Source organism: Candida dubliniensis, chromosome 3 (assembly GCF_000026945.1).
Source record: "Candida dubliniensis CD36 chromosome 3, complete sequence".
NCBI classification, from domain to species: domain Eukaryota; kingdom Fungi; phylum Ascomycota; class Pichiomycetes; order Serinales; family Debaryomycetaceae; genus Candida; species Candida dubliniensis.
Window position 1 is genome coordinate 1,795,430 of NC_012862.1, and position 27,144 is coordinate 1,822,573.

The following is a 27,144-nucleotide window of genomic DNA, read 5'->3' on the forward strand; positions in this document are numbered from 1 at the left end:
TGTTCCTGTCTTTTTTTTTTTTTGCGATCACGAACTTATATATAATTCTGTATATTTATTTATTCTTTAATGATACTTATAAAATCGTGCCAAGTACCAACATTCAAATTATCTCGTAGACCAGATTTATCAAATATTTCAACAATTTTTGAACCTTCAATAGCACATGGGATATCGACGTTTAATAATGGCAATAAATCAGTTCCACTATCACCAATATACATAATCACACAGTCTTTTTCTTCTTGACGTTGTTTCACAATATCCAATTTATCTTGTGATGTTCTAATTGTGTATCTTGATTTATCCCATAATCCCGTCGTAGCTATTCCCGTCTTTGTCTTTTCATTATTACCATGGAAGCTCAATTCATTAGTGATGATATCATTCACCATTAATCCATTATTATCAAGACATTGTTTAATGAAAATACTTGTCCAATTGGCACTAACAATAATTATTGGGATATTTAGATCTTGACAATGTTTGACAAATTGACTAAACCCAGGTCGGAGTTTTATTTTATCGTTGTTCCTGTTAACATAATTTTGGAAATCTTGTTGAGTCAAACCTTGGAATATTTTTGATTGTTCAATTAGCTCAATTGATTGGTTTTCCACGATGGATAATTCATTCTGAAATTTGATTTGCTGAGATAAATAATTAGAACGGTCAATACTATTTGTTGTGGAGTTTGGGAAAATAAATGAGTTTTTCAAACTGGTGTAGTTTTGATTATATAATTCCACAAATTTTGCAAATGGTGGTAATACTCTTTGTTGTTGTTTTGAATAAGGTACTTCTGCAACGTATTTAATTGTGTCTTCCTCTGTTATCGTCTCATCCCAATCGCTGATAACTAATGTTGGTCGTGGATGTTTCATAATCTGCTTTAATAATGATTTCGATAAAATTGATTTCATTGTATAAACCAAATATCATGAGATAATTATGATTTAGTTCTTAAGTTTTAATACGGTGGGGAAGAGAGAACCAAAAAAAAAAGGCATAAAAAGAGTTTTAAGGGGGGAGCGATGTGAAGAGTCAATCAATTTAAAATCCTTTTTTTTTTTTGGATTTTTTTTGATCTTTTCTCTTCTTGGTTTTCTTTTTCTAGAATACCAACAATCACAACTTATCAATAATAATTACCATGAGTCAAGATAAAAAAGAATTTGGTCAATTGGGTGACATTAAAAAACAAATTGATGAAAAATACAGTCATTTATCTGCTGCTGAAAGAGAGAAATTGGTAATTGGCAAAGTTGAAGGGAAATTGGGGAAAGTTGAAGGTAAATTAGGTAAGACTGAAGGAAATTTAGGTAAAGTTGAGGGCAAATTGGGTAAAACTGAGGGTAACTTGGGTAAGACTGAAGGTAATTTGGGAAAATTTGAAGGTGATTCTCAACCTAAAAAGAATTGAAGAATGATCCACCTAACAAATTACTGTTTATGGTAAATTAATCTCAATTTTTTTCCTTGCCCCATTTTTACTAATTGAAGTAATCTTTAAACCCAAATAATAATAATACTATATTATATGTCGACGTGATCTGTAGATAGTAACAATCAATATATATAGTTTAAGGAATGCATTTTTTTTTTTATTGTTTTTTCTGGATTTTTGAATTGATCAAAACTATTTCCAACAATATGTCAACGCCAAATAACAACGAAGACAAACCAGACTCTTCCAAAGATTTCGATATAAACGATTTAGCTAAACTTGAAAATATTACTCAGAAGGTTCTTGATCCCAACAATGAAAATCCTCATATGGGCGAATACATCAAGGGTACCTTTTCTTACATTGCCAATGCTATGATTAAAATGCAAACCACTAATGATAGACAGGCCACTGCTAAAGAAATTGCTGATGATTTGACTCAAAAGTTTGACAACTGGGTCAAGAATAGAGAAGAAGCTAAAGACAACCAAACTGAAAACACTACGTCCAACAAAACAGAAGAATCAAAATAGGCTAGAATGTTCACAATCCTTATATCCATTACAAGTGACTATTAATTCATAACGGACTCAAACCATGTATATGTCAATTTAGCAAGTGGTCGAAGTAAACATATAGCTGTGATTCTCAGCTAAATGTGATAAATATATATACCTCTTGCAGCTCTACAACAATATATATAATAGATTAAATTTGTATATTTTGGTTAGTTAAACAAAAAGAAAATGGAGTGAAAGAAGGTGGTGAAAATTTTCTTACTGAAAAAGGTTTTTTCTTTGATGGGTTTGTTTCTCTTTTTTGTTTTTTTTTTTGGGCTCATCAGAAACCCTCTTTCTCATCTCACATATTTTATTTGTAAACCACTATAGAATACACAATGAGTTCGGTGCCTGCTTGGAAACGTGCTGGTTTAAGTGTCAAAGCTCAACAACAACAAGAAGATGACGACTCATTGACCACTAAAAGAATTGAAAATGCCGACTTAACAGTTAAGGAAATTAAAAAAATCAGTAATAAAAGAAAACTTCAAGATGACACCAAACATAAATCTAAAAAACCTCCAAAACGTATCAAACTACCCAAGAGTGAAAGACCGCCACCTCCGGTAAAAGATCAGTTGACATATCTCAAGCAATTTGTGGATGATAAAGAGAATTGGAAATTCAATAAACTGAAACAAAATTGGATTTTGAAGAATATCAAGAACATCCCTGAAGACTATGAAGGTGCATTAGTATCGTACTTGGGTACTCTCCAAGGTGGTTCTCGTGATCGAATTATTCCTGAACTAAAAGAAGTGATATCAAAGTGGAACACCCAATACGAGGAGGCAGAAAGAAAAATTGAAGAGCAATTGACTAAAAAAATAGAAAATGAAACTGGCAAAGATACTGAAAACGACAAAAACGAAAAGAAGAAAGAAGAAAAAGAAGAAAAAGAAGAAGCAAAAGATGCAGTTGACTTGGAGTATGCACTCAGGTGTAAAGCTATTCTATCTAAATTAATTGAGGAAGATATAGAAGTAAAAGGTCAATAGTATGATAGGATTATAGAATTTGTTTGTAAAATAGTCCTAACAATGTATTTTTGAAATGAATGTGAGACAATCCAAACCACCAAAAAAAGGAATCAACACACGTACTTTCTGAACTTTCAAACAAACTTAACCATTTTCTACACACCTTTTTTTTTTTTACCTATTTACTCTTATCAATTCCACTTTCCCAAACATAAACAATTGACCATGCATGATATTAATTTCAACGTATTGAAAGATAGGGCAATGGACGTTGACCCAGATATTAGGTTCATGGCATTAGAGGATTTGAGAAAGTTTTTGCAGGATGAATCAGCAGCCTTGACGAGAACTACCCTTAATCATTCGTTAGAAAACTTCTTCCCCATATTACTCAGCATGTTAAATGACCAAAACCCAGACGTCCAGAGCCAAGCAATAAAATCATTTGAGCCAATGGTCAGATACTTGTCAAATGAGACTTTTTTAAAATTGGTCAAGAAATTATTTGCCTTGGTTCAAAAAAGCAATTCTTCAACAGGCAATGTTACAGGGTTGAAGAGTTTTACAGTTTCGGTTCCTAATATTGCTCTTCGTTCCTTATTTGCTCAATCAAACTCAAGAGACAAGTCTGAGTTTGTGTCCGACAAATTGTCAAATTCAAACTATCGATTTGACTCTCGTTTGGCAAGATCTATTATGGATTATCTTATCCCTCAGATAGTTGACAATCCTGTAACCATTGATTCAATTGAGTTGCTAATTGATTTAGTAACAGAAATTGGATATGTTTTGACGCAAGATGAGTTGTTAAACTTGTCACTTTATTTAACTAAAGTAGCCATGTCTGAAACTGGACTTATTGGCAAAAAATCTATGGTGGCATTGGAAAGAGTCGTTGCCTTAGTGCGTACTGATGTTGTGGTTAACAAATTATTGGCCCACATTAATGAACTGGTTCAGCCAACCAAACTATTTGTTACTTTCCAATTGTATTCTGTTTGTTTGAAGCGTGGAATAAAACCAAACTCTATTGATTCCATTTACAATACCATAACATCAAATTTAAAAATTGAAGCAACCAAAGACGACGAAGATGATTTGGATTTTGATAATTTAGTCAAAGAGAACTCATTAAAAGATGAAGCACTTACCACTCTTATTGATTTGGTTTCACAGAATTTCTTGCCAGTTGAATTCAAAAATACTGTAATTGCGTTAACAAAGAGCTATGTAAACTATAATCCATTAGCACAAGATGAAGACTTTGTCGATGATGACGAAGAAGATATTTCTTTTAGTGACGATGAACAGGAAGAAGAAGATGACGATGAGAACGATGGATCCTGGAAATTGAGGGCTAAAGCAACAATTTTGGCTAGATCACTTCTTAAGAGTTTCCCAGATACACTTGAGCTTCTTTCGAGGGGAGTGTTGCCTGTACTTTCATTTGCTGATTCCAACGATCAAGTGGTTTCTGAGGCCATCAAAAGTAGTATTGCTATAGTGAATTCGACTTCTCCAAGGGATTCAAGTAATGTAAGCGTGCTTATCCCAATAATAGCTGAGCGTATGAAGCTTGCTAATGAGACACAAGTTCCGCTCTTCCTCAAGCTCGTTGAAAGCTTGAACCGCTTTGATAATACTGCCTTGGTGGTTGAACTATTTGAAATTTTGAAAAACAGAAAATTGATTACGTCAGGATCATTTGACTATTTGCAATTCTATTGCAGTACTTTGAAATTCCATGATAACTTGCCACCACAAGTGATTGAACGGATGTCATCAGATTTTATCAAAAACCTTGATGATAAATCGTTTAATATGATCACAGATAGTATTAAATGTTTGAGTTTATTATTTCACCAAGACAGTTTCAAGGAATTGGACACCATTGTGGACTTATTGATACACAAAGTTGAAGACAGTAAAAAGTATCCTAGTGACTTGGTACGTCAATCCATTATTGCTTTGGGTGAGGCATACGGTAGAGCAGATAACAAAAAGATTTTAAACGTATTCAAACATTCAATTGAGTATGAAGGAACAAGCAAGACGACAATAGATGTTTTAACTCAGATCTATTCTACTGATATCCCATCAGACTACTCATATTTGATTCTTAAAAAATTGAGTACATCAATTATGTCTAGTAATGAGGCCACCTCCGTGGCATCTTTGTTGCTCATGAACAAAATTTTTGAAAGATTGCCTTCAGGAGATTTTGATGACACTGCAGGAAATCTTGTTTTGTTACTAGGTGTGACAAACAAAGCCAACTATGAATGTATTTTTCATATTTTGATAAAATTGGTTGATACTGTTTTGCAAGAAAAATATCGGACACCTTTAATAAAAACGATTGTCAAATTAGTTAATGAAGGGAAAATTGAAGTCACCGACAATTCATTCTTTCAATTTATAACAACAGCTTGTAAACAAATTCCTGACTTTTACGATTTTTTTGAGCAGAATCTCAACTTGAATTCTGAACTTAGTGCTAAGATTTTAGCAATTTGTGCAACACAAAACAAACTTGAAAACAAGATTATGGCAAGAAGAGAAGAATTTCAAAACTATTACAATACCAACATCAATGATGATCGACTTGCATTTGATATTTTATTCCTTGGTTATGTGGGAACACACATTGAGGTAAAAGAATTAGATGTTCAAACTTTGATTGGGGTTTTGAACAATTCCCAGCTTACTAATGACGACAATATTCTGGCAGCGTCTACAGCCTTGGGATTAATTGCTCAGAAGCATATTGACTCAGCTGTCCCCATTGTATTGAATGCCTATGAAACCAGCGACAAGACAATTATCAGAGGGTCTTTAGTTGATTCGTTAAGTATTGCTGCTGATGCCTGTACTGAGGACCAAAAAAGAGTTATCTGGAACAAAGTATTCAATTTCCCGGTTGAGTTTGGTCATGAAGTAATTACAGAACTCAAAAAATCAGGGGAATTATTGGGTAAGATTGCTGTTGTCGATGAGCTCACAATCAAAACCGACAATTTAAAGACAACTTATCTTATTCTTGTCATCACAAAATCTTTACTCAATAATCTTGAAGCAACAAAAGTTAACAATACCTTATTGGATTCGTTGATCAAATCGTCAATTGACTGGCTTAGCATTGTGAATATTGATATCAGACAAATTGTTGTTGGCAATCTACTCACAGGTTTGCACAGTAAACCTGACACCGTTTTACCAATATTAGATCTGATTATTCTTCCCAAAATATTTGAACAATTACAAGCCGAAGATTCATTTAAAAAAATCATTACCATGGGTCCATACAAATACGTTTTGGATGAGGGGTTGGAAATTAGAAAGCTTTGCTATGAGTTTATTTATTCAGTAATTTCGTTGGAAAACTCGGTGGTTGCAAAATACAACATTAATCTTGAAAACATTGCTAGTAAAATTATCGAGTTTGGTTTAGTCGACAATCAGACAGATGTCACCGTGTTGGCTTGTATTAACTTGACTAATTATGTCGAGTTACATAAAGATAGTGCGGTCGAATTGATTACACGGGATGGAGGCAATATGTTTACAACAATGATTAACAATTTGAAGAAGCAATTAAGTAAAAAATTGTCAGCAAAGGCATCTACACAAGATTCAGAATCTCACCAGGAAAGAATCAAGTCTATTATCAAATTATCGAAAAAATTTGCCAGTGTTGTGGAAGCTGCTGAAAGTAACGACCTTGCTGCTGCTATTAGAATTTGGAACGAATACAACAATGATTTGAAAACAAATTTTACAATTTACTACAAAAGTACTGATGGTGTATAGAGTTCTTCTTTATGTACCTAAAATAAAAAGGTGTTCACACTTTGAAGTGTACTTCTACTAGGATTGACTTTGCATATTTGAGAAATTTTGCTCAAGTGCTGTTTGATTAAGGTTTTCGTTACTGTTGGAGGCGTTGTGGTCGGACACCAATTCAAATCAAAATTCAAACACAATAGCACTAAAGCCATACCAACACTAAGATCACGCCCGGTATCACATAAAATAGTGCATGGCAAATCTATTTTTATTTCGGGTAATATCTCCCTGAACTTATTTGAACCTTTTTTGTTACTCGAAATTGAGTACTGTACAACTTGTTTGGTTTTAGGGATATCAGTAATGGTGTATTCTTCATGGAATAATATAACATTTGTGTTAAACAGACTAAATTTGACATTTCCCTCTAATTTCCCAATTGAAATACCAGTGTCGCCAAGCTTAAATATTTCCACAGTGTTACCCATTGGTTTATAGAGACTAGTGATCTTTTCTATCAATTCGGTCTCTCCACATCTTATATAGGCATCTTCTAACACATCATCTGCCATACTCCAAAACACATCTGCACCAAACTTCCCATCACATAAAGTTCGAGGAACCCATAACTCATGATCATCAGCCGAGCCTTGAATATAATCACACGAAATAGTGCCATTGCCAGTTTTGATGTCAATTCGTTTGTGTACATCAACTTTTTTGGATGCAGATACACAACAAATATTGTACACCGAATCATCCAAATTGTTGTTTAAGATAGCTCCAGGGTAATACCAAGAAGGAACCAATGGCTTATCTAATTTATACCCTTCAAGCAACTTCATCTGTTTTACAGTGTCAACAAACGATGGAATTAGTTTCTCAATTGAGTAATGTTCACTTTCTGACACCATGCTAGAAGGGGTTCTTAACCAATCGCCATCTCCAAAAATGATTGAATTCAAAACAGCACACCAAATGGGAATGGTTTTCAGCAACGCATCGGGCATTAATTTCCCCCTTCGTGTGGAATCAACTATCACCACTCCTCCATGCTCCAAAATAATGGGCAAAAGATGCAAGTTTAGTCTACGCAAGGAGAAGGACCACACATTGGTATGTCCGTCAGTTGACTTGAAATAGCATGTGTCTAATCTATCGTTCAAGGGGACATACCAAAGACCACATCTTTCGTTGGGAATTAATGGATACAGTAATGAGTTATGTATAGTTTTGACAAAGTAATGGTCATGGATGATTGATTGTAGCCGGTTTTTAAATGACAACAGAGACTTTTTCAAATTCTTATTTATTTCATTAATGTCGTTATTTATATTAAATATGGGTTGCTGCATTTTCCAGCTCACAAAGGTCTTCTTGTATATTTTTTTTTTCTAGTGTCGTGCTTAACGTCTATTTAATCTTTTTCGTTTCAAAGCTTGCAATCTCTTCTCTTCTTCCATTTCTCGGCGATCTTCTCTCTCCGCATCTATTCTTGATTGATACTCCTCGTCAAAAATCTCTGCACCAGTAGCTTCCATATCGTCTGAATCATAATCGTCTCCGTAATACATTGAACGCTTTTTACCTTTATTGAACATTGCCCAAATTTCTTCTCTGTCGATTTCATTCGCACCATAACCCTCGTCGTATTCGTCATCATCCTCTACAAAATCGCTCAAATCATCATCTTCTTCTACCTCTTGGTATGATCTTGACTTTCGTTTTTCTTCAAGCTTCAGCTTTATCTTGGAGGATGGCTGTCTTGGAGGCAAAGGAGCCTTGATCACAGGTGCTGGCTTGGGTGCCCGTTGTGGAGTGGGTTTAACGTGTGCAGTTGTTGGATGAGGACCATTCCGAGAAATTCCAACTGGTTTCAGCATATTGTGACGAGGTACTTGGCCGGGTTTCGTGTCTGATGGTTTAGATTTTGCCTCTGGTGACTTGCTTTTCTGCAAAAGGTTTATCGATAGTTTACTGTGATCGATACTAGCTGCTTTTTTTAATAATTCATTATAATTTAATCTCTTTTTAGGTGGCGGCGGTGGTGGTGGTGGTTGTTGTTGTTGTTGTTGTTGTTGTACTAACGATGGTGACTGATTACGGGATCTTTGAGCAGAAGCTTGACGACCTCCAGATTTGGTTGAAGTAGATGACTTTGGTTTACTGGTAGTTGTCTTTTTTGGCGGTAAACCTTTCTTTTCTCTAAGTTCCCTTTCCTTTTGCTCTCTTTCCAATCGTCGCTTTTCCTTCAATCTAGCAACTACTGGATCTATTGGGCGGTCTTGACTATAGTTTCTAAACTTATCTTTTGTCACAGCAGTATCAGACTTTTTCTCAACAGGAACTTGCTTTTGCTGAATTTTTCCCTTTTTCTCAATTTGCTGAAGTATAGACGACAAACCCATTTTTGATCCAATACATATACCAGACGTGAATTGAGGGCAGTCAATACTTCTATTCAAATGGAACAATGAGGAAACAAGTCCTAAGGGCCAACTCAGGCTAAAAAAAAAAAAAAAAAAAAAAAAAGAACAAGTGCACATATATTGACAAGTATCACGTGACCAGTTTTATACTTTCTCTACACAATTTCTAGCTTTCTTTTGGTAAAAAAAAAATTAATGAATAGATACATGTATATAAATAAATAGCTATCGAGTCTACAGAGCTTAATCTTTCGGTCCAATCATATTTTCTGGTCTAACCCATTGGTCAAACTCCTCAGATGATAAAGCACCCAATTCCAAACAAGATTCCTTCAAAGTGATACCTTTTTTGTGAGCATTCTTTGCAACCTTGGAAGCAGCATCGTAACCAATCTTTGGGTTCAATGCAGTAACCAACATCAATGATTCATGCAATAACTTGTCAATCTTGTCAGTGTTAGCTTCAATACCATCGACACAGTGCACTCTGAAGGAAGCAGCACCATCGGCAATCAATCTAATTGAGGATAACAAATTAGCGATCATGACTGGTTTGAAAACATTCAATTCAAATTGACCTGATGCACCAGCAAAGGTAATAGCAGCATTGTTACCGAAAACTTGAGTGGCAACCATGGTCAAAGCTTCATTTTGGGTTGGGTTGACCTTACCAGGCATAATCGAAGAACCTGGCTCATTTGATGGCAAGGATAATTCACCATACCCACATCTTGGACCTGATCCCAAGTATCTAATATCATTGGCGATCTTGAACAATGAAGCAGCAACTGTGTTCAAAGCACCAGAAGCTTCAACAATAGCGTCATGGGCAGCCAATGCTTCAAACTTATTTGGAGCTGTTTTGAATGGGAAACCAGTCAATCTAGAAACTTCTTCGGCAACTTTAGAATCCCAACCTTTTCTGGTGTTCAATCCAGTACCAACAGCAGTACCCCCTTGGGCCAAATACAACAAGTTTGGCAAGGATTTTTCCACTCTCTCGATACCATTGGTCAATTGTTGGACGTAACCAGAAAACTCTTGGCCCAAAGTCAATGGAGTGGCATCTTGTAAATGGGTTCTACCAATCTTGATAATGTCCTTGAACTCGTCAGCTTTAGCCTGCAAAGAGTCACGTAACTTGGTCAATTCTGGAATCAATGAGTTGTTAATTTCAGTTACAGCAGCAATGTGCATAACAGTTGGGAAAGTATCATTGGACGATTGTGACATGTTACAGTGGTCATTTGGGTGCACTGGTTTTTTTGATCCCAATTGACCGCCCAAAATCTCAATAGCTCTATTTGAAATGACTTCATTGGCATTCATGTTTGATTGAGTACCAGACCCAGTTTGGAAAACAACCAATGGGAAGTGGTCGTCCAATTTACCTTCAGCAACTTCAGTGGCAGCTTGTTGAATAGCAGCTGATAATTTTGGATCCAAAGCACCAAGCTCTTCGTTAACTTTGGCAGCAGACTTTTTTAAAATACCAAAAGCTCTGACAACTGGGATTGGCATACGTGCTGCTTCACCACCAATCTTGAAGTTCAGCTTAGATCTGGCTGTTTGTGCACCATAGTATTTGTCAGTTGGCACCTCGATCTCACCAAAAGCATCTGATTCAATTCTTGTGTTTTGAAAATTGACAGTGGAGGTGGTAAAAGTTCTTAAAGGAGCAACAGCTTTAAAGTTTCTTGATAATCTTAACATTGTTGGTATAAGGGTTGATAAAAAGGGAGAAGTATGTATGTGTCTGCTATTTTTTTTTTTTTCTTGATTTGAACCTGGGGTTCGTGAAAATTTACACCACGACCCGAGTATGTGAATTCTCAGTTATTTAGGCATTTTTTTTTTTCTGTTGGACTCCCTCTCGGAAACGAAATTTGATTGGTTGGCAGGGCTTATTCTCACATTCCTCGGATTGTTGGCCCGGCAGTATTCATGGTTGCACATTTATTTCATTGTATCTCTATTTACAGTAAATGCGTTAAACTCTTCTATACTTGGCCATGGCCAATCTCTTTTCAGTTGCAACTTTTCGTGATGCTTTATGTGTCTTTCTGAAAATTCACGTGGCAACGACGATAATAATAACACGAGTAGTCCCTTACTCGGCTCAAACTTCAAGTCATCCCACCATTTCATTATTTTAGATAATTCTGAAATGTAATCGTATTTCAGGAGCAATTTGATATACTTGCCCCATAACCATTCGTTCGGCTCTATTCCCGTTTTTGTCGTCTTGATATGGCGCTGAAATTCACGAATTGCCACCTGTGGACCTCTGTATCTATCCCACGCCTCAAAATCACCATGATCATATGCCACTTCTAACAAGACACCTAAACATTTTTTATTCGGAGACAATGCTTTGTCTAAGAGTTCTTTTTTATAAACCTGGAATGTATTTTGTGGGTTTCTTTTTGCTTCGCTTTCCAAAAGTAGACTAATTTGATGAATAGACGTAGTGGGGAGTAATGTACATAGATAACGTGTATAATCTGCTATGCTAGAAAATCCTTTGTAAGCGCTCGATTTATCAAATTCCTTGTCCCATGGCAACTCCACTTGGGAGAGACTACCATCGTATATGTTCAACAATTGAATGTACCTTGTCAAAAAGAATCTTGCCTTGTCAGTACTAACCATTTGAGTCATCCCTTCAAGAACGGACAAATCAACCACAGACTTTGAAAGTTCGGTAACAATGTCACTAGTGATATTCACATTTGTCAGAACCATTTTCTTTAAAATCCTACTGGCCCTCGTCTCATCGAGTAAATCAAATGAACTCATTTTTCTAATGAAAACTAGCCATAGCTTGGAAGACAACTCGTATTTCTTGATAGCAACATTGAATGTATGAACCAAGTCTTCTGGAGACTTTGCAAGGTATAATTGTGTCATATAATAGGCTACCATTTCTTTCAGAGTAGTTTCTTTGTTAAGGAATTTGCTCTCTGCAATTTGATAAAGCTTTTCGCCCCTCTCTCGAGATACTTTTGACACCACCAAGGTAATTCCCATGTATGCTTTAAATGATAGTTTCTCCACCAGACTAAGGTATGTCACTAGAAGTTCTTGAACATTGGCAATAGACACCGGCTTAATATCGCTATATCTAAATGAGTATAAAGCAGTACCCCAAATCAATTCATTTATAAAATCATCACCTAAATCCACATTTACCCCAGTTCTCGATGATTTGAAAAAGTCCAAGGTGGTTTTTAGTGTTTCTGCCAAAGCATCCAGTTCAAACATAATGCCATAGTAAACCAAGTTGTCAATGATCGATTTTAAAATAAATGTTTGGCCTATCCGCTGTAGTGCAAATGGTTTCAAGTTATGTAGCCATATATCCTTTTGAAGCAAAAACTCTTCCTTAAACTGTGGATTTCTTAACATTAGATCAAATAATACAAATGCTGGCACTTCCTCCAAATTATGTAGAAACGAGTAGCTTTCAATAACTGATTTTGACAGAATTGATTTTATCCATTTCACGAGATGCTCAGCACTATAATTGCTTTTCATCTGTGATGACAATAAAAGAAAACAACATAAGGGAACATGGATCTTATTGGGGACTGCTCCTGTCAGCATACAAAAATATTCCACATCAGTTTCCAAATTTGCAGGCTCTTTGTTAAAATGATTTTGAAGGTTTTCAAAAAAAGTAATTGATTTCGTTGATCCATCCACTATTGAAAGCAAATGAAATGTGACTGTTTCCAACATGAGTTTCAATTTTTCTGGTGAATTCTTTAATTTGACTTCTGTATTTACGCTAGCATTTTGGTGGGCTAGTTTATGACAAATTGGGAGGTATTCCATTCTAGGTTGGATGGTTATTGATTTTTGATTGAACCTTGTTAAATGGTTGTATAATGTTGTCGGTATTCTTCCAATTGATTTATGGGCAAACAATGATTTATGTCGTAGCGTCTTCAATGACAAGCTTCTGTTGGGTATATATAGTCGACATTTTTGTAGTAGTGCTTGTGTTAACATCATTCATTGCAAATTATGTATACTTTTAGTCACCATCAGATTTTTCAAAATTATATATATTTTTTTTTTCTTGCGTTGCGGCTCCTTTAGCAATTCCAACCTTTTTTACTATAAGCCAGTCCTTAATCAATGAGCGATCAACATCCGAGTTTGCACCATCGGAAGCTATTACATGACATCAATATAACAGAAGAACTGTCACTGAGAAAGAGAAGGGGATTTACGAAACCAGAAACAATTCCAGCGGATGATACCTCGGAGTCAGAGGAATTCGAAGACGTGGATTTGAACATAGTTGATGACTCCGATGAGTTTGAAACGATTGACCTTGAAAATATTCCAAAGGAAACAGGGAATGATACATTGGTTATACAAATAGAGAACCCCAATAAAGAGGAAAAGACCCACAAGAACTTGATAAGCCGTGAAGAACGACATCGACGTGTCCTCCTTCATAAAATGTACTTGATCATGATGTTGGTACATGGAAGTATTAGAAATTTGTGGTGCAATAACAAGGAAATAGGAAATAGCTTGAGATTATCTTGTGTGACTCCCCAGATTACACAGTTATTAGAGAATAACACAACTGCTCTGGACCAAGTCAAGTCACGAAGGTTACTTGATGGATTGAAGAAATTGATGACGATATTTCTGGCTAAATTTAGGATCATCTCACAGGGAATTATAAGAAAGGATTGGGATGAGCTTGAATTGTCTCAGAAGTCGGATATTGTTAGTAAAAGAACTTTTAGGAAGTTGGCTTGTAATTTTAGAGGAAGCAAAGATGTTGCAGCACAAACATTTGTAACTCTTTTGCGGGGGTTAGGTTTGAATGCCAGATTAGTGTTTTCATTACAGCCACCAGATTATACAAAAATTACTTATGGACCTAACCCAGGTGGTCACGATAAAACTACCAGCGAATCGAGTACACCAAAAAGAAAAACAAAGAACCTCGATTTCCAAGATTCTGAATACCCAGTATTTTGGGTCGAAGTTTGGAATAAATATACCCGACAATGGGTAAGTATAGATCCTATTGTTATGAGACTAATTGAAGTATGTCCCAAGAGAAAGAAGTCGGCTTTTGAGCCGCCTCCTACTGATGAGCGAAATCAGTTAACATATGTTGTGGCTTTTGATAAATTTGGACGCGTCAGAGATGTGACTAGAAGGTACAGCTATAATTACAATGCCAAAACCATCCGTAAAAGAATTGAGTTCAGGTCAAGGGAAGATAAATCTTGGTATTTAAAGGTTCTACGCTATTGTGATTTCAAAAAGTCTCAAAATGTACCTGACATTTATGAACAGAAGGAATTTTATGATCGTGACTTGGCCGAAGGTATGCCCAATAATATACAAGCATTCAAGAATCATCCATTGTATGCGTTGGAATTTCAACTAAGACAAGATGAAGTCATATTCCCCAAGGACGATACTAGCAAGTGTGGAACTTTTAGATCCAAAAACTCTTCTAAAGTATTCCAAGTTTACAAAAGATCATGTGTGCATCGGTTGAGATCAGCAAAAGCCTGGTATATGAGAGGAAGGCAACTAAAAGTTGGGGCCATTCCTTTGAAATCGAAAGAAGAAGACGTGCGTTTATATGCCGAGTTTCAAACACAGTTGTACTTACCTCCACCTGTGACTAATGGTATTGTCCCTAAAAACCAATATGGAAATATAGATGTTTACACGAAAACAATGCTACCAGAGAATTCTGTTTTGATAGAGTGTGATGAAAACCTTTCCATGAAGGTGCTCCAGAATGCAGCTAGTATCTTGGATATTGATTATGCTAAAGCGATTGTTTCCTTTAATTTTAAAGGGAAAAAGAAGAAGCATAGCATAACTGCCCGAGAAGGAGGCATAGTTATTGCAAAAGAATATGAGGAGGCGATGCAACTCACAATCGACAACCTTATTGAACAAGAAGAAGAGGACCAACGGGTATTATCGGAAGCAAATGCATTAAGAAATTGGAAATACTTTTTGTTGAAGTTGAGGTTAGAGGATCGTTTGAATAAATCACACGGTGTAGTTTTAGGTACGCTGGGTGCTGATGTACTGACCTCAATAAATGAAGAACCAGACGAGGGTGGTTTCATTGTTTCAGATACAGAACGAGAAGAAGGTGGTTTTATTGTTTCTGAGGCCGAAACAGAGGCCGGTGGATTTGTTGTTTCTGATGAGGAACCAGAAGATTATTCCATAAATGTTACTAGTGACGAATATTCGGATATAGATTTTGAATACGAAAGTGATTAATGATAGAAATGACAAACCATTTGATTCTTGAATTACTGTAACATGGAAAAGGAACCGCTTCAGCAAGAAAATAAAACTCATCTCGTAAACTTATAGTTACACTAAGTACTCAAATTCGTTTTTTTAATCATAATCTGCTTGGGATGACTTTTGGTTGCATCTTTCACAGGATTGCTCAATTTCTTTTTTTTTTTTTTTTTTTTTCAGTTTTTGATCACTTCTTTTCACCAAAAGTATACCGCCTGTGGTTGTCATACCGGAAAAGTAACCTTAATTTGTAAGTTCCACACTAAGCGAAATGACACTATATTCTACAATGGCATCTGTCAAAAACAAAATGGAACATCTAGGAACAGAGGGCAAAAAAAAAAAAGAAACGCGCCGAAGACGCAAGTGTTCCATTCCTCTACGCGCAAAGCGCAACTTGATCGATCTCCTTCACGCTATCGCTTGATACTAATTTGTGAATTAATTACCTACTAAATGTGGCATTTACATTAGATTTACAAATTCATATATATATATATGGCTAGTTACTTTCCTACTTTATTTTTTTTTTTTTTCTTTCTTTCTATAAAAAGTTACCAGTAACTACATTCGCTTTAACAGACAAAGAAAATGGCAAACGCAATAGCTGAGAATGTTTTGGGTACTATAGGTACCGTGTTATGGTGTATTCAGCTTATTCCACAAGTTGTTAGAAACTATAGAGCAAAGAACTGCGAAGGTCTACCCCCATTGATGATGTTTTTATGGGCTGCCAGTGGAGTTCCCTTTTCCATATACTTTATTGCTACAGATGGATCTATCCCGTTACGAATTCAACCCCAGTTATTTACTTTGTTTTGCACAATATCTTGGATCCAAACCTTGTATTACCCCCCTAAAAAAGTTTCGAGGACAAAATTGATTACGTTTGTTGGATCTTTTATTGCAATTTCAGTAGGTTTGGAAGTTGGATTCATCTTATGGTTGAGACCTTTGTATAGAAGAGGAATTGAATGGCCCATGTTAATTATTGGGATAGTGGCATCCGTTTTATTGGCTATTGGATTAATCCCCCCATATTTTGAGTTAGCAAAACGTCAAGGACGAGTCGTTGGTATTAATTTCGTATTCCTTACATTAGACTCATTAGGTGCCTTGTTTTCATTGTTGAGTATTGTTGTTGGAACAATGGATATTATGAGTATGGTGTTGTATGCGATTGTGTTGGCTCTAGAGGTGGGTATTTTCGCCAGTCATTTCATTTGGTGGTTGAGAATAGGGAGAAATTCAGACAACGAGTCATTAGATGTACAGATACATCACGAGACACATAGCAATGAAGAGGAGAAAAGCAACGTGGTCGTTGTATAATTCATTAAGTTATATATCATTCTGCTTGTAGTTTAAATTTTTCATAGATTAATAATAAATGAAGTTCAAACACGATTAAAGACTACACTGGAAAAAAAAAAAAAGTGGCCCGCAAAAAAAAAAAAAAAATAAAGAATCGAGGAAGTTGATTACTTGTTTTGAGCCAACTATAAAGAATGGTATGTTTAGGATTGAATCCATCATGATATTTGTTTTGGGGTAGATATTAACAATTTGATCAGTCTTCGTTCATCCCTTTGAACTTTTTAGAGGATACAGTGTCGAAAAAGGATTTGGAGGAGGAACATACACGAGAGTTGCAAGTGGAACAAGCATACAAATTATTTCAGTCTGCATTAAAATTTCAAAAACAAAAGCAATATGAGTCAGCTTACAAGGTATATGAAGAATTATTTAAATTGGATATTGTCTCAAATCATTACTTTGAAGAATTGGACTTTATACGTGGATTACAAGATGGATCTCAAAACACTGATACAGACGAGTTAACGTTATTATCCCCCAACGTAAAGTCTTTGCGATACTTGATATTTAGAAACAGGGGGTTTCTATACTTCGACATGCTAAGGAATAGCACAGAATGCCGGTCTGCAGAAAAAGTAAAAGAATTGTTTTACCCCTTGTTGGATGATTTTTGTATTTCCCTTTTGTATAACGAACCCGACGAAAAGTTGTTGGAAACTTTACACGAGATATTCTGTTATATTGGGTCCGAAAAGCTATCACGATTTGTCTTGGAGTATTCTTTAACTTCTCGAAAAGAAAGTGATGATTTATCGGGGCTTCTTCCTATTGACAAGATGGTACTCTCAAAGTATAAGACAATGTTACAATACTTGCAATCTGGTAGATTTCCTAAATATGACTTGGAACATTTACTGTTTTTAGACCCAATCAAATTAGATATACTGTCTCAACAGGAAAAACTAGCAAGCAAAACAGTGGCCGTTATTAAAAGTGCATCCACTAAATGGGTTGATCTTCTCGATGCCGTCAACATACATTTGAAAGAGAATCAAGACGAAAGCAAGATTGAAGATGCGAATCGGCCCCGTATAAAAATTTTTGAACCATATGTGTTGACGGAGGAGCCATTAGATATTGTGAAAGTGGAATTTGCAAAAAGGGGAGTAGTCGTTCCCAGCACTGAAGCTGAAGTGAGCAAAACACAGCCAGCACAAATTGTTCAGGAAAAGAAACCAGAAGAAGAAAACAGAGTACAAAGATCATCCAAAAGATTATCAAAAATTGAAGATGAAATACCGGCTGTTAAATTAGAACGTTCACATTTTCTAAATATGGATCACTTTAGAAACCAAATGAATGAAACCATTCCCAATTTTGGGATCTTTGATGTTTGTCTGGCGTACGTTGAAAGTGATTCAAGTAAACAGTATATAAAGGATTTTAAGAATATAGTTTTTGATTGGAATGACTCTTACACCAAGGTGATTTTGAGTTACAATACTGCAAAATCAGAAGACGACAATTTGAAATTATTAGATTTACTAAGTGGATATGGGAAAAATGAAGAATCAAAAGAGAAAAATATCCCTCAACTTGAAGAAATAGACATAGAATTTCCAGAATTAAACTATGTTGATTTTAAAAGCTATATCATCAAACATTTGTTATCTAAAATCCTTACAACAAAATGGAGTGATAAATTATATGAAAAATTTGCAGAATGGATAGTACAATTTGAGGGATATATGATTGATGCCATAGATGTGGAACTGGCAATTGGGATCTTGGAAGTGTTGGTGGATATATCAATAAGTTTAGAGTTGCAGATAAAAGACTCTATCAATAACAAATTCAATAAGGCGGTTGTTAACTCATTGTGTCAAGATTTGCTAAGAATCAAGGATAAGATTATACGATGGACAAATCATATCGAGACATTTACCATCAATGATTTGCAGATAGTTTCAAGATTCAAATGGTGTCAGATTATCAAGGAAAAAGCAGAAACAAAGTCGTGGACTGAAAACCATCCGGTAAAACAGAAATTACAAAAGCTTTTGGAAAGTGCGGATTTCAAAATCAATTACCCAAATTATAAGAATTTCATTGATTTTAGCAAAGATAGCATTAACAGTCAATTGACAATTATATCAGTGCTTGCCATTTTTTGGAGAATTTTGAGCACCTCATCTACAGAAGATAATAAAGAGGCAATTCGGTTGTTGGAAGACATTCTCCTAGATCGGAATAAAGAACCAGGTGATGCTATATTATCAATAAGAAACTTCTTAAAGCAAGGCTCAATTGATATGAAATTAAGTTTATGGAATATTCTTTTACTGTTTTATCAACTGAGTAATTCGGGTGATAAGCTAGCTGCGGGTTTTGAAGAATGTGTTTTGTTTTTGAATAATTATTTGGTTAGTGAATATAATTCATTGGACGAAGAGAGCAGACTCCTTACTTTGCTGAGAATTTTGGGATTTTACGGAAGTAGTATTCTGTTTGTTGTTAATCTGCTTGCAACCACTAAATGGGTATTGATGCAGCCAATAAAAGTTCAGACTTTAAAGTTATTTTTTGAACTAAGTTTGTTGTTTGAAATAAATGAAGAAGCTAGCTACATTTCATCGCTAGCAACATCTATCAAGTCAAAGTCTACCAAATCATATCACCATTTAACTAATATACTAATTAAAACAATTATATTGATCCTAGCGTCAATACAGAAATGTAACCCGGAAATTGTACATTCCGTAATAAGGTTGTTTCATACTCAACTTGGCTTGATTGGATTATGTGATAATGCTGGAGGGTTATTTTTAGAAATAGCACAAGAGTACTTGAAGAGTTTGCCAAATAGTGATTACGATATTTGCCAAATAATCAAATGTAAGTACCACTATTCAATCAGCATTGATGGGGTTATGCCAATAGATCATGATACCGCTAGACTTGAAGAACTAAATATAAATGACTGCAAGGAGTTAGCTCTGTTTGTTCTACCGTTATGTTTTCTGAAAGGGAGCACTTTAAACAATGTTCCTAAACACGATATCAAGATGTTGATTGATGAAATGTACGATGTGATTGGCGATCCTGATTTCGAAGTGAACGAGTCTCTAGCACGTAACAAAGCTACGTTGCACTATTTTCTTGAGAATACACGATTGACTAAAAGGTTATTTCAAGAGGCGTTCCATGGATTAGCAAGGTTGGAATTGGGGTGTATTGGTGAGGATAAACAATTTAACGGGTTGTATTATATTCAAGGGTTGTTGTTGTTTTCGTCATATAAGCTAAGAAAGAAAACTATGCAAAGCAGGGCAGTTGAGTTGGAAAGTGCTATTTCATTATTTGAAAATGATATTATATGTGGAAGCAACAGGTTTGAAAGCTGGTTTCTTTTGGGTCAATCTTATGGGTACCTTGTAGAAGATGACTTGATTTGGACAGCAGATAAATTGACAGCCTCGGATCGGAAAATAACTACAGCTAATTTGCAGCGGAAGTCATTGCTATGCTATTTGATGGCAATAAACAAATCACTAGATGAATCGATTAAAGACGTGGTTAAACCAGTAGTGGGCAATTTAATGTCTTTGTTTGCCAAGGAAATGTTTAGCGCAGTTTGTGAACCGATGAATATGCATGCGTTTAAGGTACAATCACACCCGAGATTTGTTAATCGTGTTAATGGTGCTTCATTTGAGCCAATCTCCGAGTTCCCTGTTGTTGACAAAACAGTTTGCTTGAAAATAATACAACAATCGTTCCAGCTAGCAATCAAGTCCAGTTGTCGTGAGTGGTCTGATTATTATTATTTGGCAAAAGTTCAAAGAAAGTTGAATAAACCTGCGGCTTTGGTTATGGAAACGATGGCTGCAGCATGCCGGAGTGCGTTTAAAAATAAACATGCTGCAAATATCATTGAGCCTCATTATAATTTGGTTTCATTTGCGTTAAAGTATGTGAGAATCAACAAGCTCGATTCGAAAGATGCGCTAAAATATTTGATTGACGATCCTTTGATTAAACTTGAAGTAGGGGATGAAACCGATTTTATAAAATTGATTATAAAAGCGCTTAACAAGATTGATCTGTCAGATAAGAAAAATTGGCAGCACAAGGCAAAATACAGACTAGCTCGTTTGATGAAAGAAGAGTATCATGATGTGAGAGGAGCTATAAATCAAATGTCAAGTTTCATATCATTAAAAACTCCAAATAAGGCGCTAGTACTGATTTGGAAACCAGAACCAGAAAGACCAGGGAAACATTTCTTGTACACGTTCCAGTACATTTATTTTTACATTGAGTTGCTTAAAGAGATTGATGACCTTGATAGTTTAGTTGCGATGTTGCCTAAATTGCGTCGTTCAAATTCAGTGATGATAAATTTGTCAATTGCTTGGGAAATATTATGCTCCTCGGTGTGCAAAATAATCAGGGAGTCATATGGGATTGGCGACAATTTCGAATTTACTGAGACCTTGATCAACACTTTGCCATATCAGACATTTGCTGCCAATGTCAAATTGTTGCCGGATTTAATGCGTCGTGAGGGTGTACCAGATAATTTGAAGGCGGTTTTGTGTTTTTTGTTGACAGTTAATGATATCAAAAAGTTGAATAATGGGTACGGTCCTACTTCTTTTATTGACGACACGCTTGTGACTCTATATTTTATGATTTATCTAAACTATTTTGAAAAATCTTCTAATGAAGTCACAACTGACTCACCTGGGTTGAAAAAGAAGATTGCCAAGCGTGATATTTTCCCATTAACCAACGAAATTTTGAAGGCTTTTAAGAAGGACATTGAAGAAGTTACCAAGCAGACATCTTTCAATGAGTTGATAAGTGCTCAAAAGTTGGAGCTAGGTGTTAATGAAAATAAATTGCTGGGAGTAAAAGAGGAAGAAACGGAAAGCAAGTCGGCACCAGCTAGGGCTAATGAGATAATTGTAATTGATGATGATGATGACGACGGCGACGACGACGACAATATGTCACTCGAGCCTGTTACAAAAAAGAATAAAACTGAATCAAGTAGTTAAAGATAGTCCTCAATTGACTTCACCTTTGGTAGTAATTAAATTTCTAAGAGATAAATCGTACACAATTTTATTAAGTCTTTGGGAGTTGTATTTTAAACTGTCGTATCTTTTTCGTAAAACATCGTTTTTCAAGTCCAATAATTGGAATCCATTCTGAAGCTTAGACACGATTTTCAGATTAATGATAGCAATCGAGTAGTTAGATGACTTAGATCCAGTAGAACCAACTGATTCATTTATTACCGTGGTAGTTGTGTATTCGACAATAGTGTCGACTAAACGAAGTAAAGCTAACAAGTATACTTGATAGTCAATTTTGTCTAGTCTTAAAATCTCGGCAATCTCAGTTGGGTTCATTATCACCCCGACATCTTGAGGAGTGGTCACCATTGGAATATCAATTGGGTCATTAATAAACCCGTTTGCGATTGCTAAAAAGTATCGGTTGGTAATCAAGACATAAATTGAATCCTCAAGGAACTTGTTATGGACTCGTTCTTTCTGAGTCTGTTTGCAATCTAGTGCAGCCAACTTTGTTGTGAAACTGTGGAAAATTTCATAAACAGTTTGTCCGTTGGCACCTTTTTCAATAATGCTGCTGATCAACTGATTTGGGCTGCAGTTTATCCACTCATTAATGGTCGATTTGTATGGGATTACAGTTGAATCAAACTGATGCTCAATTTCTTGTATGGAGGACTTGCGAGTGAGACTAAATAAACAGGTTAGATAAAGTCGATCTTAATTAATATTAAATAGTACTTACTCCTTCTCTATCTCGTCTTTGATATCTGTGAAAAACTGGTCGAGTGACATTGTTGTGTGATGGTGTAAATAAAAGTGTGAGAAGATGTACAGAAAAAAAAAAAATAGAGAATAAAATTTTCACACTAAAATATAGTTTGATCAGTCTGTACTTTTTTTTTTTTTTTTTATTCATCAATCATGTCTAAAAAAATTTTGTGTTTGCCAGGATACTTGCAGAATGGCAGTACTTTTGCAGCAAAATCGTCGGGTATAAGAAAGATTTTGACAAAGAAATTGGATTGTCAACTAGACTATGTTGATCCATATCATTCCATTGAATCTTGGCGTGAATTCTCGTTTCCAATTGCAGCCAATGAGGAAGAATCAGATAAAACCTGGGCATCAATTGTTGAAAAAGGGAATAATGTTCGATGGTTTGAACACAAATCGCCAGGGGTGAATCTTGGTTTGGATGAGTCGGTGAACTATCTTGTTGATTATATTAAGAAAAATGGACCATACGATGGAATTATTGGGTTTTCACAGGGGGCAGCCATGGCTGAGATTATGACAAACACAATAAGAAAATTATTACCATCACATCCTGATTTTAAAATTAGTTTGTTTATTTCTGGCTTTTTTTTGACTGAACCTATTAGTGATGATCACTCGGAAGAGAATAGACAAAGAATCAATGACATTACCGACTTGGAAGAATATAAGAGTCAAGTACAAATTTCCCCAGATGTGACTAAGTACTTTACTCCTCCACAGGACTTGAGTACTCAGGTTTTAATGGTTTATGGAGAAGGTGATAACATTGTGGCACCAGTGAGATCTAAATACGCATCATCTTTTTACAAGTCAATCCACATGTTTCCTCATGAAGGTGCACATTATGTTCCTAACAAAAAAGACTTTCTTGAACCAATTGTAAAATTATTTGACAAAACATTGAACGAAAAGCCAGTGTTATAGATGATTTTATAGAATAAAATAGATATTTCATAAAAAAAAAAAAAAATGTTATGTTGTAGGGAATTAGTTTTGAGGGAAAAAGCAAGCCAAAACAAAAAAAAAAAAGTGAGTTGATGATCAAGAAAAATAGCGCTGACAATAACTCCCATCCCAGAAAATGTCTACTGACTCATACACCCCCTCACAAGAGCATAGCTCGAAGCGTTTAAAGACAGGCGAATCTGTGTTTTCGAGAAGAGGAGCTTCACCCAGTACTGGTGGAGTGGCGTCAGCTTACGGTAATGAGAGTGAGAAAAAACCATCGTGGTTACAAACCAACAAAAGTGACATTGATGGGAAATACGATAAATATGGGGAAAGAAGAAATGCACATGCTACGACATCTGACTCAAGGCTTGATAGGTTGAAGCGAGTTCGTCAAGAGCTGACAGATAGGTGGGAAGATGTCGGTCACGACGGAGACAGAGATGAACAAGACGAAGATGAGGGTATATCACCTTACATTCATTTACAGGCAGCTAACCCTTCTGTCTATCACAATGAGAAACAGGAAAACTATCGTACATTTCAAAGTAGAATATCTAATAGAGAGAATAGAGACATCAATAGTATTGTCAGGGCACACTACAATCAAAGAACACAACAAGCAAAACAGCAAGGTTCCAGAGTCAATTCGCCAATTTACAAAATGAGGAATTTCAACAATGCCATTAAATATATTTTGTTGGGTAATTGGGCTAAACATAATCCTGAGGAGACGGATTTGTTTTCTCTTTTGGATTTATGTTGTGGTAAAGGTGGGGACTTGAACAAATGCCAATTTATTGGCATAGATCAATATATTGGCATTGATATTGCCGATTTATCAGTTAAAGAGGCATTTGAACGGTACACAAAACAAAAGGCGAGATTCAGACACACAAGTCAGAATTCCAATCGGTATAGTTTTGAAGCATGTTTCGCGACAGGGGATTGTTTTACCCAATTTGTGCCAGACATTCTAGAGCCAAACTTCCCTGGAATTATAGAGCGTGCATTTCCTGTGGATGTTGTTTCCACCCAGTTCTCATTGCATTATTCCTTTGAGAGTGAAGAAAAAGTACGCACATTGCTAACCAATGTCACACGGTCGTTGCGTTCAGGGGGCACTTTTATTGGTACGATTCCTTCTTCTGATTTTATAAAGGCAAAAATAGTCGACAAACAATACCAACGAGATGAAAAGGGAAAAGTAAAGTTTGGTAATAGTTTGTACTCGGTGACGTTTGAAAAAGATCCTCCAGAAGATGGGGTATTTCGTCCTGCGTTTGGGAACAAGTACAATTATTGGTTGAAAGACGCTGTTGACAATGTTCCTGAGTATGTAGTTCCATTTGAGACTTTGCGATCATTGTGTGAAGAGTACGATTTGGTGTTAAAATATAAAAAGAGTTTTACGGATATATTCAACCAGGAGATTCCAAAGTATTTTAGCAAATTGAATAAAAACTTAATTGATGGAATGAAACGAAGTGACGGCAAGTATGGTGCTGAAGGCGATGAAAAGGAAGCTGTGGCATTTTACATAGGATTTGTATTTGAGAAAGCTTAGAGTAGGTTAAGATTGATTTGTTTGGGTATTTTTTTTTTTTTTTTTGACCAATAATTTTTACGAAAAATATAGGAAAAGTAAACAACACCGAAAATAAAGCAGAGCCCTCCTGATCGGTCTAATAACAAGTTAGGGGTTACTTCTTTTTGATTATTAGCCGATAATATACAACTAATTTTAATAAATCCGCGCTGCACATGAGTAGTGAAACCAATCCATAAGGACTTTTAATGGTTAAGCACCACTAAAAAAGAACAAACCCGAGATAGACAAGTAGCTATAACTAAAATTTCTCGGACTATATAAGCACAGGCAACACAAAGTCTAGGTCTGTGGCAGCAAAATATGGACGCAAAACATTAATTAGTACCGATATTTTATTCCTTTTTTTTTTCCACACCTTGCAGTCAAATAGACGAAAAAAAAAATCAATATTCGTAGATCGACTCTCAGTGTAGCCCCAAAAGCTCAGAGATAATGTGAACATCTTTGGGAAAGTTGTTCTTAGCAAAGATTGGGTTGGTAGTAAAAACAAAGTATACCCTCCAGCCTTGTTCAAGGCACGTTACAAAGTTAGTTGATGTGGATCTGAATTCAATTTAGGATGCATATATTATATAAGTACCAGACGGAACGAAAAAAAAAAAAAATACCTCTTCGTAATGTCAGGTCTGTCTCGGTGACATTCTTCCTGCAGTTCCCAGCCTCGTGCAATACATTCCTATGTAGTTATGGAACCAAAATGGCGACAATGTGCATAGGTACACATATTTGTTATTTTTTTTTCTATTTTGGTCGTGTGTTTTGATTTGTATAACCGATGGAGATGGACAATAAGAACCCCATTGTCAATCGATTAAACTAAATAAAATAGATATGAATTGAAGAACCATTTTTTAATATGATTTAAATTTTAGTAATGGATTTGTGCAACTGTTTCCCCTTTACATAATGGGTTTACTAGTATGACGTAGTGTATGGTCTTTTTGGAACCTAAACTTTTAGTCAGATTGAAAACTAGAATGAAATGATTTTTAGTTGAGACCCGTGGTGCATAAATAAAAATACATCTGATGGTCGTTCAGCTACTGTCAGTGAAGTATAAAACCCCCTATAATCGTTAAGCCTATCTTCTTACGAAAGTACAATTGTGGAGATCACATGATTGCAAAACCGGAATTAATATGATTGGCAAGAAAAAAAAAAAAAAGAAGAAACAGCACTACTGTCTAGTAAACTAAACTTTTAGTATTTACAGCTGACTAAAAAATGGTTAAAATTAGATTTAAAAGAGACGAGGAAGAAATAACTTAAAAAGGCAAAAATTTCCTCATTATTATGTGAGCATTTCATGTTGGTTGTAAAAAAAAAATATCTCTGACTCTGAAATTGAAATTGTCTATAGTTTTTGAATTTGTGATGATAGACCATATTCATCTTTAAATTGTTTAATTTAGGTATAGACATGCATTAAGCTAATTTCAAATTGGTCAAACACAATCACTCGTGCTTGTTAGTGCTCTTGTTAAAGTTGTTAGATTGTCGTTAACAACTACCTCGGCAAAGTTCTTAAAATAAAAGTTAAAGATTGTTTCACCTAGCTAATTTACATCAACGTATCTCCATACGGACCATATCTGCAGCTAATTTATATTTTTTGCTTACATCGAAAGCTTTCACAATAAAGATTGTTTTAAAACGTTGCTAGTTTCTAACATGCTTCCTCGGTTAGAGCAACAAGCCAAAAAAAAAACAAACGTACGCTTGTAACTACAACGCGAGCTGGAACCATAAAGAACAACCAACCAAGTCATGCTCTAAACTACAGTTACACAAAATTAATTGTTATATTATGGTTTGTGTTGCTTGAGAATTTCAGTTGGAGTAAAAACAAAAAAAAAAAAATTTGGAACCTTACAACAATCATAGTA

General features: G+C 35.5%; 15 protein-coding genes and 1 pseudogene across 15 annotated transcripts, besides 1 other annotated feature; 9 read left to right on the forward strand and 7 right to left on the reverse strand. All coding sequences in view use genetic code 12, as the record gives it.

The window, feature by feature from the left end:
• Positions 1–59: 59 nt before the first annotated feature.
• On the reverse strand, positions 60–923 carry CD36_87450 (putative uncharacterized protein ycr015c homologue, putative; the record flags this gene model as incomplete). The annotated part of the gene is made up of 1 exon (XM_002419600.1): positions 60–923. One exon carries the CDS (start codon positions 921–923, stop codon positions 60–62), a length of 864 nt encoding a protein of 287 aa, XP_002419645.1.
• Positions 924–1,153: 230 nt separating this feature from the next.
• CD36_87460 (conserved hypothetical protein) lies at positions 1,154–1,423 on the forward strand (the record flags this gene model as incomplete). The annotated part of the gene is made up of 1 exon (XM_002419601.1): positions 1,154–1,423. The coding sequence occupies one exon, from the start codon at positions 1,154–1,156 to the stop codon at positions 1,421–1,423; it is 270 nt and encodes an 89-aa protein (XP_002419646.1).
• Positions 1,424–1,590: 167 nt separating this feature from the next.
• On the forward strand, positions 1,591–1,980 carry CD36_87470 (conserved hypothetical protein; the record flags this gene model as incomplete). The annotated part of the gene is made up of 1 exon (XM_002419602.1): positions 1,591–1,980. The coding sequence occupies one exon, from the start codon at positions 1,591–1,593 to the stop codon at positions 1,978–1,980; it is 390 nt and encodes a 129-aa protein (XP_002419647.1).
• A 365-nt stretch (positions 1,981–2,345) lies between these two features.
• Positions 2,346–3,005, forward strand: CD36_87480 (uncharacterized protein ycr016w homologue, putative; the record flags this gene model as incomplete). The annotated part of the gene is made up of 1 exon (XM_002419603.1): positions 2,346–3,005. One exon carries the CDS (start codon positions 2,346–2,348, stop codon positions 3,003–3,005), a length of 660 nt encoding a protein of 219 aa, XP_002419648.1.
• Positions 3,006–3,212: 207 nt separating this feature from the next.
• Positions 3,213–6,797, forward strand: CD36_87490 (TATA binding protein (TBP)-interacting protein, putative; the record flags this gene model as incomplete). The annotated part of the gene is made up of 1 exon (XM_002419604.1): positions 3,213–6,797. One exon carries the CDS (start codon positions 3,213–3,215, stop codon positions 6,795–6,797), a length of 3,585 nt encoding a protein of 1,194 aa, XP_002419649.1.
• Positions 6,798–6,814: 17 nt separating this feature from the next.
• CD36_87500 (initiator methionine tRNA 2'-O-ribosyl phosphate transferase, putative) lies at positions 6,815–8,128 on the reverse strand (the record flags this gene model as incomplete). The annotated part of the gene is made up of 1 exon (XM_002419605.1): positions 6,815–8,128. The coding sequence occupies one exon, from the start codon at positions 8,126–8,128 to the stop codon at positions 6,815–6,817; it is 1,314 nt and encodes a 437-aa protein (XP_002419650.1).
• A 51-nt stretch (positions 8,129–8,179) lies between these two features.
• Positions 8,180–9,319, reverse strand: CD36_87510 (negative regulator of ty transcription, putative; the record flags this gene model as incomplete). Its single annotated transcript, XM_002419606.1, has 1 exon — positions 8,180–9,319. The coding sequence occupies one exon, from the start codon at positions 9,317–9,319 to the stop codon at positions 8,180–8,182; it is 1,140 nt and encodes a 379-aa protein (XP_002419651.1).
• A 126-nt stretch (positions 9,320–9,445) lies between these two features.
• On the reverse strand, positions 9,446–10,915 carry CD36_87520 (fumarate hydratase, mitochondrial precursor, putative; the record flags this gene model as incomplete). Its single annotated transcript, XM_002419607.1, has 1 exon — positions 9,446–10,915. The coding sequence occupies one exon, from the start codon at positions 10,913–10,915 to the stop codon at positions 9,446–9,448; it is 1,470 nt and encodes a 489-aa protein (XP_002419652.1).
• A 243-nt stretch (positions 10,916–11,158) lies between these two features.
• On the reverse strand, positions 11,159–13,219 carry CD36_87530 (ARP2/3 complex subunit, putative; the record flags this gene model as incomplete). The annotated part of the gene is made up of 1 exon (XM_002419608.1): positions 11,159–13,219. The coding sequence occupies one exon, from the start codon at positions 13,217–13,219 to the stop codon at positions 11,159–11,161; it is 2,061 nt and encodes a 686-aa protein (XP_002419653.1).
• A 126-nt stretch (positions 13,220–13,345) lies between these two features.
• Positions 13,346–15,490, forward strand: CD36_87540 (DNA repair protein Rad4 homologue, putative; the record flags this gene model as incomplete). The annotated part of the gene is made up of 1 exon (XM_002419609.1): positions 13,346–15,490. The coding sequence occupies one exon, from the start codon at positions 13,346–13,348 to the stop codon at positions 15,488–15,490; it is 2,145 nt and encodes a 714-aa protein (XP_002419654.1).
• Positions 15,491–16,108: 618 nt separating this feature from the next.
• CD36_87550 (uncharacterized membrane protein ydr090c homologue, putative) lies at positions 16,109–16,849 on the forward strand (the record flags this gene model as incomplete). The annotated part of the gene is made up of 1 exon (XM_002419610.1): positions 16,109–16,849. One exon carries the CDS (start codon positions 16,109–16,111, stop codon positions 16,847–16,849), a length of 741 nt encoding a protein of 246 aa, XP_002419655.1.
• Positions 16,850–17,430: 581 nt separating this feature from the next.
• CD36_87560 (histone transcription regulator, putative) lies at positions 17,431–21,897 on the forward strand (the record flags this gene model as incomplete). Its single annotated transcript, XM_002419611.1, has 1 exon — positions 17,431–21,897. One exon carries the CDS (start codon positions 17,431–17,433, stop codon positions 21,895–21,897), a length of 4,467 nt encoding a protein of 1,488 aa, XP_002419656.1.
• Positions 21,898–21,906: 9 nt separating this feature from the next.
• On the reverse strand, positions 21,907–22,713 carry CD36_87570 (recombination hotspot binding protein, putative; the record flags this gene model as incomplete). The annotated part of the gene is made up of 2 exons (XM_002419612.1): positions 21,907–22,609; positions 22,664–22,713. The coding sequence occupies 2 exons, from the start codon at positions 22,711–22,713 to the stop codon at positions 21,907–21,909; spliced, it is 753 nt and encodes a 250-aa protein (XP_002419657.1).
• A 129-nt stretch (positions 22,714–22,842) lies between these two features.
• On the forward strand, positions 22,843–23,622 carry CD36_87580 (serine hydrolase, putative; the record flags this gene model as incomplete). Its single annotated transcript, XM_002419613.1, has 1 exon — positions 22,843–23,622. The coding sequence occupies one exon, from the start codon at positions 22,843–22,845 to the stop codon at positions 23,620–23,622; it is 780 nt and encodes a 259-aa protein (XP_002419658.1).
• A 157-nt stretch (positions 23,623–23,779) lies between these two features.
• Positions 23,780–25,213, forward strand: ABD1 (RNA (guanine-N7-) methyltransferase, putative; the record flags this gene model as incomplete). Its single annotated transcript, XM_002419614.1, has 1 exon — positions 23,780–25,213. One exon carries the CDS (start codon positions 23,780–23,782, stop codon positions 25,211–25,213), a length of 1,434 nt encoding a protein of 477 aa, XP_002419659.1.
• A 914-nt stretch (positions 25,214–26,127) lies between these two features.
• Positions 26,128–26,278, reverse strand: CD36_87595 (annotated as a pseudogene).
• Positions 26,128–26,278: a sequence feature.
• Positions 26,279–27,144: the final 866 nt, after the last annotated feature.